The sequence below is a fragment of the Medicago truncatula genome, chromosome 3 (genome assembly GCF_003473485.1).
Source record: "Medicago truncatula cultivar Jemalong A17 chromosome 3, MtrunA17r5.0-ANR, whole genome shotgun sequence".
Lineage (NCBI taxonomy): Eukaryota > Viridiplantae > Streptophyta > Magnoliopsida > Fabales > Fabaceae > Medicago > Medicago truncatula.
Genome location: NC_053044.1, coordinates 4,615,434 through 4,635,676, shown reverse-complemented (window position 1 = coordinate 4,635,676; position 20,243 = coordinate 4,615,434). Strand labels below are relative to the sequence as shown.

At 33.5% G+C, this 20,243-nt stretch overlaps 2 protein-coding genes and 1 pseudogene across 2 annotated transcripts; 1 reads left to right on the top strand and 2 right to left on the bottom strand.

The window, feature by feature from the left end:
* Positions 1-2,400: 2,400 nt before the first annotated feature.
* Positions 2,401-2,961, top strand: LOC112419985 (uncharacterized; annotated as a pseudogene).
* A 2,154-nt stretch (positions 2,962-5,115) lies between these two features.
* LOC11424880 (putative disease resistance protein RGA4) lies at positions 5,116-11,104 on the bottom strand. Its single transcript, XM_024777922.2, has 5 exons — positions 10,922-11,104; positions 9,214-9,297; positions 6,381-8,870; positions 6,040-6,129; positions 5,116-5,540 (listed from the first exon to the last, which is right to left on the bottom strand). The coding sequence occupies exon 3, from the start codon at positions 8,867-8,869 to the stop codon at positions 6,746-6,748; it is 2,124 nt and encodes a 707-aa protein (XP_024633690.1). The 5' UTR covers position 8,870; positions 9,214-9,297; positions 10,922-11,104; the 3' UTR covers positions 5,116-5,540; positions 6,040-6,129; positions 6,381-6,745.
* Positions 11,105-12,399: 1,295 nt separating this feature from the next.
* On the bottom strand, positions 12,400-14,501 carry LOC11420604 (two-component response regulator ARR9). Its single transcript, XM_024778303.2, has 5 exons — positions 14,173-14,501; positions 13,596-13,699; positions 13,401-13,478; positions 12,868-12,938; positions 12,400-12,746 (listed from the first exon to the last, which is right to left on the bottom strand). Exons 1-5 carry the CDS (start codon positions 14,258-14,260, stop codon positions 12,584-12,586), a joined length of 504 nt encoding a protein of 167 aa, XP_024634071.2. The 5' UTR covers positions 14,261-14,501; the 3' UTR covers positions 12,400-12,583.
* Between the last annotated feature and the right edge of the window lie 5,742 nt (positions 14,502-20,243).

Genomic DNA, 20,243 nt, shown 5'->3' with positions numbered 1-20,243 from the left:
CTGCCACAGATCCGTAACAAACACTAAATTCATATCCTCTCTCCACATTTTCAGATCAAACTCTCAAAAAAACCATAAAAAAAATCATGAACTTCATGAATATTTCAAATTCGAAAATCATGTGAACCATTCTTTTAACAATCATTTTCGTATCCTTTCACCAAGCCTCAAGCGTAAACACATACACAACTCATTGAACTCAAACCTTCATTTGTTTTCTAAGGAATTCTCAGGCATGCATATAAACTGGATCGGTTTCAAAGAAGTAGTGAACCGAGTCACATGAAGAAGAAGAAGGAAACCGAATCTCCTCCAACACAAAAGGAATGCGCCTGAACCGGATCGGAGGGAATTAGCAAAAAGAAAGTAGATCCGAGCCTGAAGTAGTAGATCTAGTCTTCTCCGTTTTGAAACCGAAGGTAGTTTTTGTCGAATCTTCATTGTTAGATCTAGGTCTGTTGTGAACTGTTTTTGAAATTGTGAATCCGGATTTGAGTCTAGAACGAAAAAGGAATTTCAAAACTGTTAAAAGTTTTTTAGAAAAGAGGAGTTTGAAATTCCGGCGTGGTGGTGCCACCACCGGCCACCGCGCCGGAAAACTTTTCTCGCCGGAGAAGAAGAAGTAGGCGGCGGCGCTGCAACTCTGTTTTTTAGAGAGCAGTGTGAGCAATTTTTTTAGAGAGAAGTGTGGTTTAGTTTGTTATGTTTTCTTCCATTGTTTTCTTCCTTTTATATGCTGCTCCTATTATGTTCTATCTGGTGCGTTAGCACCTTACGTCCTCATCATGTGCGCTCAATGCTAGGCCGTTAGATCGTAGATCTAACGGCCGATGATGCACTCCTTTCCTTTAAGTGTTTTTCTGTTTTTTAACCCTTGGATCGTTGATCCAATGGCTGTGATGAGATCTTGGGATTTAGATCTGGACCTCTGGATTAATCCAACGGTCCAGAATTAATCCTGCTGAGCCAAACTTTGTTTTTATTTGTCTTTTCATTTTTTTTATACTTTTACTCCATTTTCTTGATATTTTAACACTTCAAAATTCTAAAAAATGTTTTTCCATCATTTTAACCTCCAAGTCTTAAAATCCATTTTACTTTTTTTTTTTTCTTGGCTCATTCCTTCCTTGTTTCTTAATTCTTGCTTATTGTGTCTTTATATATGATATTTTTATTTGTTACTTGCTAGTTTTACATGTCATCTCTTAATTTTTTGTCTATTATTTGTTTCCACATGTTCATTTTAATTTTTGCTCATTTCATCTCAATATTTTCTTATGCTCACTAACGATTTAATCTTTGTTTTGAATCATAGCATGCACATTTAATTTTCTCATCATTTTATTTTGTCATTGACTTAGCGTGTATAAATAGGAAATTGATGTAAGTTTTATTTCTTGCATTTTATTTTGGCATAAAGGCCTTAGGGTTGTATTTAAGAATTGATGTAATAATGTAGGTAACACAAGCACCGACACTTGCACCGACACTACCACAATTTATTTACCGTTTTCCGCTCGTTTTTCTACGACGTTACGTTAGTTTTCACCGTTAGTTTAGAAAAATCATTTTCTCAAAAAATCAAATATGCAAAACTTCAAAATCATTTTCTTAATAACATTTTTCCTTTATTTTCTTAATTAAACTCTCAATCAATTTTAATTCAACTTCAATCATTTTCAAAATTTAAAATCAATCAACCTCACTCATTTCTTTTATCTCATGCCGTGAGGCCTCTTTCTCTTCTTAAAACCCATTTTCAAAAATCTTAAAATCAACCTAACCCACCAAAGAAATTTTTGAGTGGAACTACGTCGGTTTTGATCCCTTTCCCAAAAAAGGGTACGTAGGTAGAGGACTTGTCCTTCCAAATCAAATAAAAAAAACCAAAAACATATTTCTTCTCCCTCCATTCTTTCACTTAGATTTTAGATAATAATTTTTCAAGTAAGCCAAATGAATTTAGCACAAGATAATCTAGGTAAGCGGTTCCTTCGGAGTACCGAAGTCGTTTAGGGTGCTTAACACCTTCCCTATTCGAAACCAACCCCCGAATCCAAAGTCTCGATAAGGGTTTTTACTCATTTTTTCCCTTCCCACGAATAAAAATTGAGAGTTCAAAGATTGACGATTCAAATCAATCAATGGTTTGATATCCGAAAATCGGGGAGCACATATAGTTGTTTGCACTAACCCTTCTTTGGTATACAAAGAAAAGTTTCTTGTTAGTTGTTTCCGTTTCAGGTTTGTCACATAAACGAAATCATGGCTAATCATAGTTATAACAACTTCTACACTCCATTCGAGTATGAATCATATCAACAGTATCAACAACATCTTTCTGAAGATGAACAAATATCAAAGATGAAAAATATTTTGAATCTGTTCATGGAGAAATCCATGATAAACATGCAAGATACTAACCAAAGATTGAAAAATTTATCATGCCGAATGGAGAAAATCCAGTTGCAACTTTCAGACATAGATGTTCAAATCAGCAATTGATTCCTTCATGAAAAGCACGAAGATGTTTCAACTGAGAATGAGGAATTCAGTGAGATTGTTGAGGAAGGAGTTGATCAAACTGAGGAAGGCACAACAATGGAAGGATGTGGTGAATTTGAAACTGCACAAGAAATAGACACATCACATAAAGAAGAATTTCCTCAAGAACGGCCATATACTGAAGAGGTCGAAACTGTTGAAAATGAAGAAGTGATGCAGGGGACAGAGAAAAAGGAACGGATACTAAGCAAGGAAGAATCAATGGAAGGAAAGGGGAAGAAAGTGAACAAGGTGGAGATTGATCGGGTCATAGATGAGATATGTGCCTTGTTCAACAAACCAAAGTTAGGGAGGATATGGACTCCGCATCAGTTGTACCTAAAGTTCATGGAATTCCTCCCAAAGCGCATGATTCCAAAAGATGATGTGTTTTCCGTTTCATTTCGGCCACCCTAACAAAAAAGGTGTCGAGCTAACGACATTAAACAAGAGCTTGTTGGGAGGCAACCCAACCTTGTTTAAGTTTTTCATGCTTTATTTTTGCAATTTAGAGGTATAGATCACATTGCACCCACAAAAGTAAAAGCAGAAGTCAAAATTCATTTTCTGAAACTGTCATGACTCGCTAGGCGAGCACATACTCGCCATGGCAAGTGTTTCATGCCTTTGAACTGCATTGACCACCAAATTGCTCGCCATAGCGAGCATATTCTCGCGAGGCGAGTTGCAGCAGGTCAGTCACTTTTTGATTTCTAGGCAGTACATACTTCTTTTGCATTGTTTGATTAAAGACTATGTCATAGGTAACCCTTTTGCACTATGGTATACCACAAGCTCCTGCAACCTTATGGTTTTAATTTAGATCAAACTAAGTTTTCTCATATCTTTCTAATAAGAGCTTAGGCCAGCAAATCCACATCAGGTGCATGGTGATGATACATATTGTTTGAATTGCACAAAGCCAAGGTATAAGTTTCTTGCTTTTCTAGGTGTTTACTTGAATCTGAAGCAAGTACTTTGCACAAATTTTACTTCATTTGGTTCTTCGCAATAACGTGTTTAATTGTGAACCACTTAGAACTAGCCTAAATGTGAGGATACCTCAATGTGCTTAACTTATATGCAGGAGACCGACATTCATTGTTTAACTTATATGCAGAAGCCACTTTAGGAAGAGAGAAAATAGGGAAAACACAAAGAGAACTTCAATGAGCAAGAGGCACAAGGATTGAAGGGATTCACAAGATCATTGAGACATCATGGCTTGCTTCCATTCCATCTCTTCTTTTCTCCTTGTAAGGTTACCATGACAATGAGTAGCTAAACTCTTTTTGTTGGGATTAAATGTAGTTAACTCTATTAGTATGTATTCCCTTTGATTTGGATGTTGTGTGATTCTAAATTATCTTAAGATATTGATGTTATTCTTGCTTTTCATTTCTATCCTATGGATTTAAATTGTTATTGAAAAATACATTTTGAATCTAGTTGAGAATAATCTTCTATCAATGCTTAGGTTCTAGACATGGAACTTAGGTTTGATAATCACTTTGAATATTGGAACTTAAAGCTTTCGTATCATTGTATAGTTTGAAAAGTCAACTATACAACGATACAATCGACTATTGGAAAGTTTAATAGTTTGGGAAATCGACGATTAGACGACTCAATAGAAATCACGACATCAATTGGACACGAATGATGTTGTTGAGCAATATGTGATAATATCAATTGATAATTAGAATCCGCAACACTAATCCTAGAATACGTATATGTAGGTTGATGAAGTTTAATCCCAACATAATCATTTCCTTGTTAACTCTCATATCTCTTACAAGTCTGTAGTTTTATAGTTCATGAAACAAAAAAATATCGAATCCTTAGCTCAGAACGATACTGATTGTTGAACGGCTTAGAATATCGCACTAGTCCATGTGGAGACGATAACAAAAATACTTACTTTTGATACTACATCAGTAATATTTAGTGATTATAGTGAAAATCTCTTGAAAGTGCAAGGGGACTAGACTACTATCGGTTAGTGAGATGAACTAGTATAAATTGTTTTGTGTCTCTCTCTTTCTCTTTGTGTTTGTGTTCTAAACCACTCCATTTCATAACTCTGCTTCAGACGCTGAAAAATTCTCCAATTTAATATCAAAGAGTTTCTTTCCAAAGAGATATCCAGATCACATGAAATTAACTTATGATGATAAACCTTAATTTCTGCCCTTACCCCAAATCTCTTCATGTGGCTTTGATTGTTTCTTAACCCTAGAATGTGACCCAAAATGACTTTACTCCTAGCTTTAGAAACCCTAAGAATCCCCTTTGATCAACCCTAGGTTTGTGTCACACCTTTTTCTCTCAAAACAGTCCTGAAAATTTGAATATATAAACTTGTCCGCGCACTTGTGCGTCGCACATGAATCTATGTGTATCGTATACAACACAGTAATGTATGTATATATATGTAGACAAAGTTCCTACCCATGTGTATCCACTTCTATTACACTGGAAATGAGCTGCTATTTTTCAAATAGTTTTAGTGGTCAATGTGTCTTCTTCATATATTAATTGTTCCTGGTAAGAAATGAATGCTGTTAAATCTGAATCCAATGATGGCAATCCGTTCACAACATGTTAATGATAGTTTGTTTCGCTGGTTTAGTTATGCCAAATTTACATAGCCCAGTAAGATTTATGTTTATAAAAATGAAGGAATGAAAATACATCATTGTCCAAACCAATGATCCCAACTAGGTTGACACCAAAGGAAAAACCAATCTCTTGCAACAACTACAATATCATATTAATCACAAAAACAAATATACATAGAGAACCAAAGGGGACCAAATATGAGGTACTCTAAAGTGCATAATATGTAGGAGAGAGATAGAGTTCTTCCAATTATTGATGATCTTCCAAGGAACAATGGACACATTTTCATAAAACAGTGAAGTCATCATGGACAGTGTTACCAATTTATTGACCACCATTTTGCTCCTTAGAACAGTTTAGCAACTCCCTTGTTCCTGCAGTAGTTATTGGCCAACATTTAATCATCAAAAAAGAGAAAGCAATAATAAAGGAATATTGCTACTAATAATCAGATACACATTTTCTATGTCACCGAGGTAACATTATAAAAAAGGAATATTGGGTAAACTAGTTTTTTCAGGTTTAAATAGCTTCCAAAAAAACAACATAGTAGCTACAATAACTGCAAACCTAAAAGCTACTAGTTTTTGGAGAAACAAAAAAATAAATTCCAAATCAGAAAATAGACACATGATGTTATAATAAATAAAATCACGGAATCCATTTATCTAAACGGATGTATGTATAGTCCAGCCAAATATCAAAACCAAAATGATCCAAGTGATGAAAAATTGAATATCAGAACAAATGCAGAACATCAAAGCAAAAGTTAGGCATAAAGGTCAAGAGAAAGCTAACTCAATAATTGCAAAATGTACCATCATCAAAGGTCATAAAAAGTTGATGGATATAAGAGAGTGGATTCAGAAATACCTCCATGATTGAGGAAAGATTTTGACTCAAGTAAAATACTTGAGTAATGATGGTCTCCCAGGAATGAACTTCAGTGGCGTATTCAGAATCCTGCGTTAGGGTGCAAAATTTTAGCTTTCTTAATTATTATTATTATTAATATTAAATTTATACTATCAAAGAAAATAATAGTACTAAAAGTCCTTTTATGAGAAAATTAATAGCATTGAATTTTAAAGTCCTTTTATGAGACGTGTGAGTGTGATTTAGTCTTGGCATCTTGGGTGAGGAGCTGCAAGACAAAAATCATGTGCAAATAACATAAAAGTAATATTATTTGTGCAAATAGCAAACAACAATACCTGGTTCCGCGCCTGATGATCTTAACTTCTCGGATGCTAGAGATTTTATTCCAGTTTAATGATAAGCAGTTAGAAATGCAAAGTTTCTGCAAAGATACAAGGTTACTCATTTCTTCGGGCAGTGATGTCAAACTATTGCAATTGTGGAACTCAAGAGTCAAGAGCGATGAGAGATTCCACATCCAGTCTGGTAACCTGCTGCCACAAAACCCATCTATAACTAGTTTTCGAAGTGAGTGGTGGTGTGGCTGCAGGCCTAGAAAAATGATCTCATCTTCCACCAAATTTTTGTTTGGTGATGAGAGATCATCCTCAAAAGGATCCTCGTCGACATGATTCCATCGCAATTCCAATTGTTGAAGGTGTCACTTCTCAAGAAGTACTTTTGCAGATTCAATCTTTTCAGCATTATTTCGCAGGAAATTCAACCCTTTTAATTCTAATCTCCCTCTCAGGTTGTTTAGCTCACCCAACTCATTTACACTTGTACTTCCAGAGTTCAGTACAAAAAGTGTTAGTGTTTGAAGATCAGTCAACTGTCCTAGCCCACATGGCATACATGTCAAACTCTCGCAACCATTTAACTCAAGATGCCTGAGACTTCTATTGAGATTTTCTGGCAATATTTCAAGCTTAGAACAATCAGAAAGTTTTAGAGTTTGCAAGTTCAGTAGGCTAGTAATGGTCGGAGGAAGATTTTTAAGTACATTGTTCCGTGATAGATCAATATATCTTAAATGCTTCATTTCTTCAATACTATTTGGGATTTCTTCAATATTCAACCCACAAAGTGTCAACACACGCAAGAACTTTAAGCCTGAGAAGGAAAAAACATCTGACTGAAGAAAACGATTGCTTGCATTCATTTGTGGACTGACCACGTGAAATGTCCTTAACTTGTAGGAAGATGATGAGATTGGTGATAGTTGTATACCCCTACGAGATGACAAATAACGTGTTCTGTTTCCTATGTTTAGTTCTTCTCCTTCAACCACGACATATTCATTCCCGGTCACTAGTTGCGCTAGATCATGCATAATGTCATGCATTTTACAGGTACTTATTCCACCACAATCGTCTATAGAAACATCTTGAAAGAAAGACATTGACAGCAAACTCATGAAGTACTCATGACCAACATCTTCTACACATCTAATATCATTTGATTGTTGAATGAACCCCTCAGCTACCCATAACTGAATCAGTGTCTTCTTTTCAAACATAAAACCTTTTGGAAACAGTGAACAATAGGCAAAGCACTTTTTTAGAAACGACGGAAGATGATCATAACTCAGTTTAAGGATTGCAAAGATTTTATCCTTGTGTTGATCTATCTTTGAAAACTCGGCATCCTTGAAATAAAGCCAGTCACTCCGGCCCAAATTTCGAGCAAACAAAAGGCTGCCAATAGTTCTTATGGCAAGGGGAACGCCAGCACATTTCTTAACAATGTCCATTCCTATAGCTAACAACTCCAAATCATTTTGTTCTTTCAACTCGCAGAAGGCCACTCGAGAGAATAGCTCCTGGGATTTTTGTGAATCCAAACCTTTTAGGAAAAGGGGTGGATGTGTGCCCGTTATTTTTGCCACAGTCTGACTACGAGTTGTAACAATTATCATACTTCCTTTTCCTCCATCCATGAACATACTCTTCAATTTAAGCCACAACTCATGATCCTCATTCCACACGTCATCTAACACAAGCAAAAACTTTTTCCCTTCAATTTTGTTCCTAAGTTGCTGTTGTACTTGCTCCATTTGACCGTTCTTTTCATCCCCAATGATATCCCTAGATATTTTCTTTATATCAAATTCATCCGAGACATGCACCCACATTTTTAGCTCAAAATGCCCTTGAACATCATTATCATTGTAGACAAGTTGAGCAAGTGCAGTCTTACCTAATCCTCCAATGCCAACTATGGGAATTATAGAAACATTATTTGTTGCATTGTCATCTAGTAGATAACTTTTAATACATTTCTTTTCCTCATCTCTTCCAATAACTTCATCTTTACTCACAAATGAGTAAGTTTGTCTCTGCTCCCTATATGCAATTGGATTCTCCATAGGGCGGTCATTCAGCTGCAGATCATGCTTAGTTTTAGCAATGTCATCTAGCCTCTTTTGGATTGCTTTCATTCGATAGCCCAATTTAAGGCCACAGGCAATTTTGTTTGATTTTGAGAAGAAAGCTTGCGTCCGTCTTACTCTGTTGTTTCCAGCCATCACTTTTCTTCTCAAAGCTTCGATGGAAAAATCTTCTAGTAAATCATCTGCATCGTAAAGTACATCTTTCAGTTTCTCCAACCAATTACTAACTTGATGATTATTGGCCTTGGCCTCTGCATCGAGAAGCACGGCTGTTATCATGGAGACGGTGTTCTTCATTCGTTCCATATCCTCTTTGAAATTCCAAATGATTTCGAGCTCTTTGTAAGCTGCAGAGCTCAACTTTTCCAAGACTGTAAAAGCAAGGGCTTCCATCCTTTGGCAAATGAAGTTAACATAAGCATGAGTAAAACTAATCACGCAGTCACATATATGTAATGGATTTCAATGGTCTCTTCTTTTTAATTAACAGAATACAGTCAGTGATGGAGAAAGATGATATGGATTTGCTATGGTTTAAAAATCACACAGTCACTGCAGCTAGCAAAATGAAACAGTTATATGAAAAACAGATGACTCAAACTCAATGTTTGCGTTTTGAATCCTATTCACTAGAGTCAGAATGCATATTATTGAATCTCCATTTGATGGTCCTAACTAGCTGCTGATTGCAGTGACTAAATGAGTTTTAATTACAACAAATATATAGAGAGAGTTACCTGATATCGAAATCTGAATCAAGAAACAGAATCAATAGCTCTATTGGAGTGCTTATGTTGAGAAGTGAAAAAATCAGCCAGTCACTGCAGTTAGCAAACTGAAATCATTAGATGAAAATCAAATGACTGAAATCCTATGTTGAGTTTTGATCCTATACAATAAACGTTATAGTCTATACTGACCAATCTCCATCAAATTCTAAGTTTGTGCTTTGTTCCTCAATAAAATAATGCAACTAGCAAGCCCAAGTGAACTAATGTTTTTATCACATCGACTTGTAAATAATTAACAGTAAACCCTGAATTTAGCTCCTCAAATATCACTCTCTATTTAGCAGATTCAAGAAAGAATATTTAACAACAAACTCTGAATTTAGTTCCTCAAATATCACTGTCTGTCCTACTCAGTAATGATAATGGTAAGTAGTCTCAAGTATATGAAATTTAGTTCAGTTAAAGGCTACTAAAAGGAGGGGTAACCTTCGCGCAACTGGTAAAGTTGTTGTCATGTGACTGGAAGGTCACGGGTTCAAGTCCTGAAAATAGCCTATTGTGTAAAAAACAGGGTAAGGCTGCGTACAATACACCAAATGGTGGGACCCTGCGTATGCGGGAGCTTTAGTGCACCGGGTTGCCCTTTTTTAAAGGCTACTAAAAGGTTATAGATTGATATCATACACTTTTAAAAGACCATGACATATGAATTTGAAACTGCTCAACCTAAACAAGCACCAGTGTTCGACCTTCTATTAGAAAAGGCCACAGAAAAGTGTGCTGGAGGGTTTATACATCCTCTTGTTTGGAGAGGAAGGAACTTTCTGAAATGTCAACTTTCTCGATTGTTAGTCAAGCTTTGAAGCCCCTACTTACTTAAAGGTTGGGATATTAAAAGAACAGTTTGGAACATAATCCTACAAGTTTTTCATATATTTTAGAGACTCTTCACAATATTCTGCACATACTTTAGGATTAGAATTAAGTTGTAAATACACATATTGGACCTTGAAATTATAAGTTGTAAACATGATCACAAAAACTGCAAAATATTGATAATGATAACAAATCCAAACATAGTGACAAGCTTGGTAAATATTGGATAACTCATGAAAATAAGTTAAAAACTGCTTATGAAATTTTTTTAAGCTGTTTTCCAAAATTATACCAAACAACCCCACAAAACTTATGCCACTGGACAAGCTCAAATGAGCCAATTCAAAGAGGCTCTCAATCAATTATGTCATTTAAATGTCATAACAACAAACATTCAAAGTGACACCATGTATGTTTAATTTTGTAAAATTGATTCCGAGTAAAAGTGAGTTGAAAGTGATGTAATTTATGTATAAATCCATGTAAAAATAAGTTGAACTATAAATTTTTGTATAGAATTCAAAATTTCAAAATTAAAGCTCCGAATCCTAGTTTCAAGTACAATCATTTCAAGCCAAAATCAAATATACTCGAAAACAACCAGACATGTGAGAATCAATTTTTACACTTTCATAATCAATTTTGGTCCTCTAAAAATATAACCAAACATACATATTTTGATCTTCTACAACTTACAAGTTTTTCAAAAATACACAAAAATTATTTTCTCATTATTAACTAAGAACCAAAATATAAAAGAAATAAAGAAATATGATGTGAGTACATGAGTTAGAACTTAGAAGTGTTAAAATACACAAATTCCAGAGAGATAGATTACCTGGTTTAGATTAGAAACAGAATCAATAGTAGTATTGTATTATTGTAGCATGGCCAGCGAGATAATAAAGCATTGCCAGAAAAGGAAAAGTGATAATAAAGCATTGCTAGAATGGTGCACTAAATCAATATGACCATGGTGGTCCTAGTGACAAAACATGCAATAGCAAGTCTTTTTTTTGGATGAATCATAAAAAAGAAAACAAAAAAGTAATGATCGTTTCTCTTTAGCTGCTCCCTCAATATATCTGAGGCCATTTAAATACACATCAGATATCTTCTAGATGCATGTTTTTGTTTGAGAAATGATATTTGAATAACTATTTTTTGATAATTTTTGTGACAACTTTCTCTCTTATACTCACATCATCATTTTACTTTCTCTTTCTATTGCTTTGATTTTTGTGTCACTACCTAAATTTCTTTGTATAATTTGGTTGTCCAACAAGTTGTCATAAGAAATGGTTGTTCAAATAACATTGCTCTTTGTTTCGGGAGTTATCTCTCAAACGTGTGTTTTGAAGCTTAAAAACTCATTTTTGATCCCGCAATTTTACCTCACATATTACTATTTTATTTATATTTGGTCCCACATGGGTTTGTAAACAAACATTGATGTAGGTTGGCCCCACAAAATAACGTTGCTTCAGAAAGCAATGGTCACGCAACTGTGGCGGACTTCAATGGAAAAAGTGATAAAAAAATTGGAAAAGTTGGAATTACATGCTGACAATCTCACAAAATAACCCACCGCTCGAGCTGCTCTTAGAGATATTGAGAGGACTAAAGAGAAACGCTAAAAATAATCAAGTTTTATAGTCCTTGCCCATTTAACCCTTGTTAAAGTTGGTTCGAGCTAGGCTAGCTCGTCGGGCTTTCGTTCAACCCACTATCAACAATTTTTTACTATTATTTTTCCCACCTATGTCTTATTAACGCGTCCTGTATATTTTTCAAAAATGTCCTTGAGGTTTTTGTAGTAGATATTTTGTATAGAAATTGATTTAATGGGGAGACACATCCGAGAACAAAGTAACACAACAACAACTAGAAAATGAGAATTGTAAATGGAAAGGATTTCAACTCAACAACAAGTGTTTCTTGTAGAGAGAAAAAAAATATAGAGAATAAATAGTTTTTCGTACGAGGTTTCTCCTACTTAGATGTTACTCTCTCCGTCCTAATTATAAGTCGCTTTACAATATTAATGAAACATTAATGTTACTTTTCCTATTATACCCTTAACTATGTATTACCTTGGTTGCGTGATAATATTTTTTTTACTTTGGTATCCATAAAATAGTTTGTGAGATTTTCTAGAATATTGTGATTTTGAAACACCACAGATCAGTTTCAAATAAAGGAGTTTACGAACATAAAGGAGATTTTCTTGGGCTGGAATTGTTAATCATTGCAGACTTTCTAATGTCAATCATATGACACAAGATAAAGAGAAACATTAAGCTAAAACCAGAACCATTTATCAGACAAAAATTGAATCAAATTGTTTCTGTTCAGTTAAGCTACTATTAATCAATGACCTATTCATCAGCATGCTCTTCTCACAAATTTGTTGGTGAGGCAGAGAAGAGTTAAATGTCAAGTACTAGCCTATGCATCATCAATTTTTAATATAACCACTTTTATAGGTTACATTTTTTGCCTAGTTTTTCAATGGAATTGCATTGTTATGTATCCTTCTTTTGTTGTTGATTAGGTCATCTTCATTCTTAACTTTTGTCTTCAACAAATGTGGTTTCAGCTTGTTCACATCTGATTGTTGAACTGGTTTCAGAAAGAATTCTTCAGCTCCTTCTTCTAAGCATCTGATTCAATAAAAAAGGAAAAATAGTACTTGTTAAATTTCATGTTCAATTTATGTGATGCCTCCAAAATTTTGAATTTGAAATTTCACAAAAATTAATGTCGTGATATTATTAAGTTTACCTGTTAATCCTTGATGGAACATTCTCTGAGGACATAATCACCACTGGTATGTCTTTAAGAGAATTAGATTCCTGCAAATCAATATATTTTCTTAGTTTTCTAGCATTAAAGAAGAGATGATACAAGCAATTTTATGTTATGGTTACTATCAAAATATTGGTTTCAAATTTCTTTTGTTATATTGTACATTTTATTTTGCAACGACGTCAGATTTTGATTCTATCAACCGCATATGATCTCGATTATATGCAATATTAAGGATTGCGACAATCCCACAATTTTGGTGAAAATAAAACTTTCGTGGTTTGGAAAAATCGCGGCAGAACCACAATTTAAAATCTTGGTCATAATTTATTAATTAAAATGTGTTCGAAAAGATATGACATTAAATTTTAAAATCAGATCCCATCATTTCAAATTTTGATGATCCAAAATTTGAAAATGAGAAGACAAAAATGGAATTTTTTTTTTTTAAAGAAATCAATTACATAAAGATCCAACACAAACTATTTTCAAATAGCCTATGAATTTACCTTAATCTTTCTCAGCAGATCATAGCCTGTCATTCCTGGCATACAGTAATCAGTTATGATCAGATTCACTTCTACAACCTGCAAAAATAATTAAGTAAAAGGATTAACATTATAATCATTCCAATTTTTTCCATTAATAAAGGGTTAAAGTTAAACCATATGTATTAGTCTAATCATTTACCAACAGAATTGTACCTGATCTGTTTCTGCAGCAATAGAATGAGGCTTTTCATTCCTCACCTCATCTTCAACCAAACCAAGAAACTTCAAAGCCTTAGTTCCAGAATCAACCACAGTAACTGAAATTACAAAACATAACAAATAGAATTAGACTTCAGATCAATAATGTTTTTGAAACCGCGGTGATAGATCCATCCACATGAAGTGTGTTCCAAGCAATAACTTGGAACATCTGCTTGGAGGATTTCCACGGCGGTTCCAAATAGACATTACATATTACTAAAAAAATTCGTTCAAAATTGAATCATAAACAACCAAACAAACCACATAATCATATTATTTTTGTTATCATATAGCAGCATTAGCATAGCAATCTGTCCATATTTTCTAATTTTTTTAAGAAAACTTTTTTTTATAAATAAATCCAAATTTTGTAAAGAACAAACTGGTCTATAGAAAAAAGACGTTATAAAAATTTCGCAAAAAATTGCATTTCATACCAATTTGCAAAATTATTTGAATTTTGATGTAAAAGGTCTATAGACAGAATAAAAAATTAAAGCCTCTAAAAAATATGAGAGAAAAAAATTACCATGAAATGAAGAGGTTTTGAGAAGCCTTTCAATCAACATTCTGTCAATAACACTGTCATCAACAGCCAAAACATGAAACTGTGCCATAATTTGGACAGTAAATTTTGAAAGTACAAGACAAAAAAGAAGTTAAGAATGTTTGAGGATAATAAGGGAAGGGAAATAGAAGAGTGTTATGAAGATAAAGATGAATGAGAGAGGATGTCACATTTTAATAGGGTGGACATCATATTCAAGGAGATACAAAATCCTCCTAGGAAATCTGACAGTTTGGAAAGCAAGATCCTGACAGATTTCATTGCAGAATCTGCCGGATTTTCTTTGTTGATTTTTGAATTGATATACAAGCAAAGATGGTCCTCTTATTGTACCAAACTTCAATTCATTTCTTATTTGTCACATTATTTATTAAATTATTACTATTTTATTCACGTGTCTTGCTAACAGGTGTCTTTAGAGAACTGATTAAGGAATCATAAAATAGAAATTTTGTCTAAAAATATAAATTTTTACTTTTGATAAAATAATAATTACACTATCTTTTAATAAAACTTATTTGTTTTGATTGTTTAACCAATATCTCTGACATATTGATTAACATTTTTCTTATTTTATTAGTATTGTATTTGACACTTTCACTTGGGGTGTGCAATACACTGTTCTATTCACCCCAATAGTTTGTTAAGTGTGTGGTCTCAATTCTACTTCATGCATGTGCATTACCACTTTAGTACCATGGCCCCCCCATTGAAATAGTTATTACCACCACCGTCTTGCCTTATTCAGCAATATGTACTAAATATCATAAAACTATAAAGTAATTCACATTTTTATATTGTAATAAATTCATTCTTCTTTTTTTAATTGAGTAAATAGTCAATTACCTCCTGAAATTGTAACTTTAGTCAATTACCTTTCTGACATTAACAAAACTTCAATTACCCCTCTGAAATTGCACAACGTTAATCAATTTATCCCCTCCGTTAAATTTTTCTGTTAGTCAACATGACATTTTGCAAATATCTCCCCTGAAGTTTAGCACTTATGTGCAAAATGTTCTCCAAACTTGAAAATTTATTTATTTTTTTCTATACTATTTTTTTTTCTTATCCTTGACTCAAAAGATATTAAGGACAAACTTCATAGCTAATTTGAACGATAAGACAAATAATATTAATAGCAGTCATTACAGCAACAAACAACATTCATTAAACATCGGTGTTATAAGTTCAAATCCTACAACCACGTAACAAGGGACACACAGACAAAGTGTTGTAACACACCACACCAAGTATTGGCAAAGGAAGGCTTTCGCTCCTTCAGTTTACTGCAACAAATTGCAGAAGGAGGGTTGGATGAAGTTATAGCACTTGCACATGCACTTTGAGTAACCACATCCATGTCACTTATATGGATAGTATAAATGGGACACATATAATATATTATATTATTTTATATATTCCAATTATTTATACCACTCAATTATATTTTATAAATATTTATACCACTCATTTAAAACTCTAAAATGGGTTCCATTAAACATCACAATATCTCTAACACTTATATTTTAATATTTTTTATCAAAGAAATCAGATAAACCACCGTTGCAATGCAGTGCTATGGTGCCAAATGAAAAGCTCACATTATGCCATTGGGAAATGTGATGGCACGGCATACAGCAGGCGATATTGATGCTCTTATAGCATCCACAATGGAGACTCTCATCTTTGAGGTCTTAAATGGATTCCACATTTACAGATCATTTTTTAATAATTTTTTAATAATAGTATCTAATAGGCACTCAACCACTACAATGGAGACCCTCTAACAAAATGTCTAATTGGGTCCCACCAATATTATTTATTTAATACACTATCTATTTTAATACACTTTTTAATTATTATTTTAATAAAAAGGTAATGATAGCCCATTTAAGAATGAGGTCTTAATTTAAACCTTGCATTTTTTAAGATCCTCAATTTTTTTCCACGATGAGATATTTATTAGGTACCAGATCTTAAATGTTTAAGACTCTCCCATTATAGATGGTCTTAGTTGTAATGGGTTGCATGTTAAACATGCAATCCACAATAACCATAATCCACAATGTTAAACATAAAATCTTCATTTTCAAAAAGAGAAAAAAGTATAATTGAAAAAGATAAGAAAAAAATATATATAAATCTTTATGTTCGGGGATATTTTGTAGCTAAGTGCAAAACTTTATGGGGGTATTTGCAAAACATCATGTTGACTAACAGAAGAATTTGAAGGAGGGGGTAAATTGATTAACGTTGCGCAATTTCAGGGGGTAATTTAAGTTTTGTCAACATCAGAGGAATAATTGACGAAACTTATAATTTTAGAAGGGTAATTACCTATTTACTCTTTTTTAATTATGTATTATTCATATAATATTTAAGAATGTATAATAGAAATGAGAATTACTTTCTAGATTTTTTAGATACTTCCACACATGTCATTGTTGTTAAAAAAAATAAAAAATAAAATTAGATTCTTTAAATAACAATGTATCTGATCTATAAACGAATCAGATACAACATTAAACAATGAATATGAAAAATAAATTTTTACATATAAGAATGATCGAAAGAGTTGTATACACACAATTCTTTTTTTTTTAATTAATAATGTAATGTTTGTCTTTTGTCTAGATTCAAGAGCCAAAGTTGACCAAAAAATCATATAAATTTTTTAAAGGTCACAAGCCAATTTTGTTGCGGTGATCATTTGACAATATTATTTTTATTCAATGTCCCGATTTTATTTCTCTCTAGTTTCTTCTATTTATTTATTTTCTGATTGATATTTGATGCATGAGCATAATTATAAAATAATTAAACGTTCAATGACTTTAAACATAAATGATACGGTAGCACGAACCTTATCCTCTCTGCCTCAAAATATGCACTATTTTATAATGGCTCATCATGGTCATATATTTGACTTTTCAACTCTTCATCTCACTTCCTCTAAAAAAAAATCTTTCATCTTATTGTTTTCCTGAGGGGTTAATAAGGTTTACATTTTTAGATTAGTGAAGTTATAGTTGGAAATGATTCACGAGTTAATAAACATTTGAAAATATTTCACATTTTTTATTTCGATTTTTTTATGCAAATCGGCGTGAATAAATTAAAATCTTTTATGAACTAAAATAAAATGATGTATTATTTAGCAATATGGCCCAGATTCTTTTATTTTAGCCAGTGAGTTAAATATAGAAGATATGTTTTGCTGCAAGTTCTTCCATACATGGTAGGTTAAAAAACTCCAAGGGTCACTGAATAAATTCTTTACGATATATTTAATCTTTTCGTTTAAAGCAAATTAGGATGCATAGAGTAAATTATGCTAACAAATTGATAAATGGTGTTAGAGGATGAGGTTGAGACTAGGAGTTTGTGGTATAAAGTTTAAGTTGCGAGATACCACGAGGTAGGAGTGCGGATGGGGGCAGATTTAATTCAACTTGTGGAATAATTTGATTAGTATTAGAGGTGGGGCTGGTGTGGGTGTCGGTAGGTGGTTTGATGATAACGTCGGGCGAGTGGTAGGAGATGGTACACAAACTTCATTTTGGTGAAATATGTGGATCGATGGTGTGGTGTTGAAGAGTAGTTTTAGTCGCCTTGGGTAGGGGGAGGATGGTGATGCGTGGAAGTGGAAGCGTATGTTATTAGCTTGGGAGGAGGATTAGGTTAGGGAGTGCAATGAGATTTTAATTAATATTGTTTTGCAGTCTAATCTTTCTCACAGGTGGTCTGAAATTTACATGCTTTCAAAAAATACAATGTTACCGGTGCTTATAATTACATGCTATTGTCGGTCAACGTCTTGGCAGCTGATCACACAAATGAGTTTTTTTAAAGCTCAAGAGAGTTAAGAGCCTTGAGAGGTTGCTTCAATGTATATATAGATTTATTGTCTTAGGAAAAGACTTGACCTTTTTTCAAAAAGAAAAGGAAAGATTGGACCTTTATAATGTTGCATAGTTAACTCAGTAGTAGTTGTGAACCTTGAGAAAACTGTATCACCAAGTTAACCATTGTATCCAGACCGCTTGGTCTCTAGGAACCTGTTTAAAGTTATAATATTCAATCACGTGTAAACCTATATTTTAACTAAGTTATGTCCTTTGCCACACTTTTGTACCACTGATATCTAAATCTATTTTAATTGTTTTTAACTTTACTTTTATTGTTGAAACTCTTGAATGATATTTCTTTAGTTTTTATAGAAACAAGTTGTCTTAATGGAAAGAAGTTGAAAGTAAAAGCACCATAATTCATGTGGTACGATCTCTTTATACAATAACTTGAAACATTGTATACTTCATTTAGTTGTTGGCACAAATTAGTTGCAAAAGAAGACACTGCATGTGCCTTTAGTTTTGTGGTGATAAGAATTGATTTTGATTAAATTGATTTTATAGAAATGATTTTAATTAAAAGTGAATTAAACGTAGAATGATTTATGTTTGAATACTTTTAAAAGATAGGTAATTTGCATGAAAAATATTGTGTGGATATTTTGTGTAACAATTGCTTTTTGGTGTGTAAATGATCAAAATAGATTTTAACATCGGTGTATGCATAGAAAGAATTGTACTTGAGAAACAAATTGAAAGGTAGAGAAATTGATAGGTAATGAAGTAATTATGGTGGCATTTAGGGTGCACAAGTGTTAAACTTGTGCACCATTCACAAGTTTTTTTTGACCCTTGGATCACATAAAAAGCACACTATTACAATAGTCTCTAAACACTAAATTTTTATCTCAGCATCTTTCCCAACCATTCTCTCTCCATGAATCTCCCAACCATTATCTTCGTCTTCTCTTTTCCATTCCATGGTGTATGTTTCATTCCAGTTATGTCAATAAAATGGCACATAAAGAAGTTCGCTTCTGTTATCCAAATTATGCATTCCATCATACTAATTTTGGTACTATCTTGCTGTCAAAAAAAAAAAATTGGTACTATCTTCAACTCTTGGAAACCATGTGTTTTAATTTTGGTGGGTTTTGTTTTAAACTACTTAGGTATGAGCAAAATTTACAGTCTATTTTTCCAATTTAAGTCATGCCTTCCAATTTCCATTTCTCCCAACAAAAGATTAGATCTACCCTCTTCTATCTGTTGGATTTTATGGGATTGAGATAATGAAGATTGAAGAACTTGTTTCTTTTTTGTTGATTTTTTTTTTATATATATAAATAAAATTTAATTATATAATATGTCACTTATTGATTCAGATATTTATTTTTTTTTGTTTGACAAATGTTTGACAACATTTGTCGTGGGGCTCCACCAGTTTCTCACCTCTTGTTTGCCGACGACTGTTTTCTTTTCTTCAAAGCAAAGGAAAGTCAGGCACACAACATAAAAAATATTCATAACATTTATGAGGCGGCGTCCGGTCAAGAAATTAGCTTGCCAAAGTCTGAAGTCTTCTATAGTAGAAATGTGGCAGATGCTCTGAAGGATAGTATCACCAATATTTTGGGGGTTCGAGCTGTTTTGGGCACTAGTAAGTATCTAAGTATGCCATGATAGGACGGAATAGGACGACCACCTTTGCTTATATTAAGGACCGTGTGTGGCAAAGGATAAATTCTTGGAGTAGCAAGTGCCTCTCAAAGGCAGGGCGGGAGGTAGGGTTGGGAATAGGCTAGGCCGGCCTACAGGGGCCTACGACCTGGCCTATTTAAGCCTGGCCTGGCCTGGCCTATTTATTAAAAAGGCCAGGTTAAGGCTTTTTTAAAAGCCTATTTGATCAAATAGGCCAGGCTTAGGCTTTTAAAAAAGCCTGTTAAGCCTGATAGGCCGGCCTATTTACACCCATAAGTTAAGCCTAATAGGCCTAATTATTATTATATTAATATATATCAATAAAAAATAATTCCCATCCCAATTCCCATTATCAGCTAAAAATATGAAACGGCAAATTGTATTTCCCAATTTCCATTCAATATCATTCCCAATTAATGGCTTCTCTTGAATTGCTTCCTTCTTTTGAATCGCCGCCGCTGCTAGTAGGTTTGAATC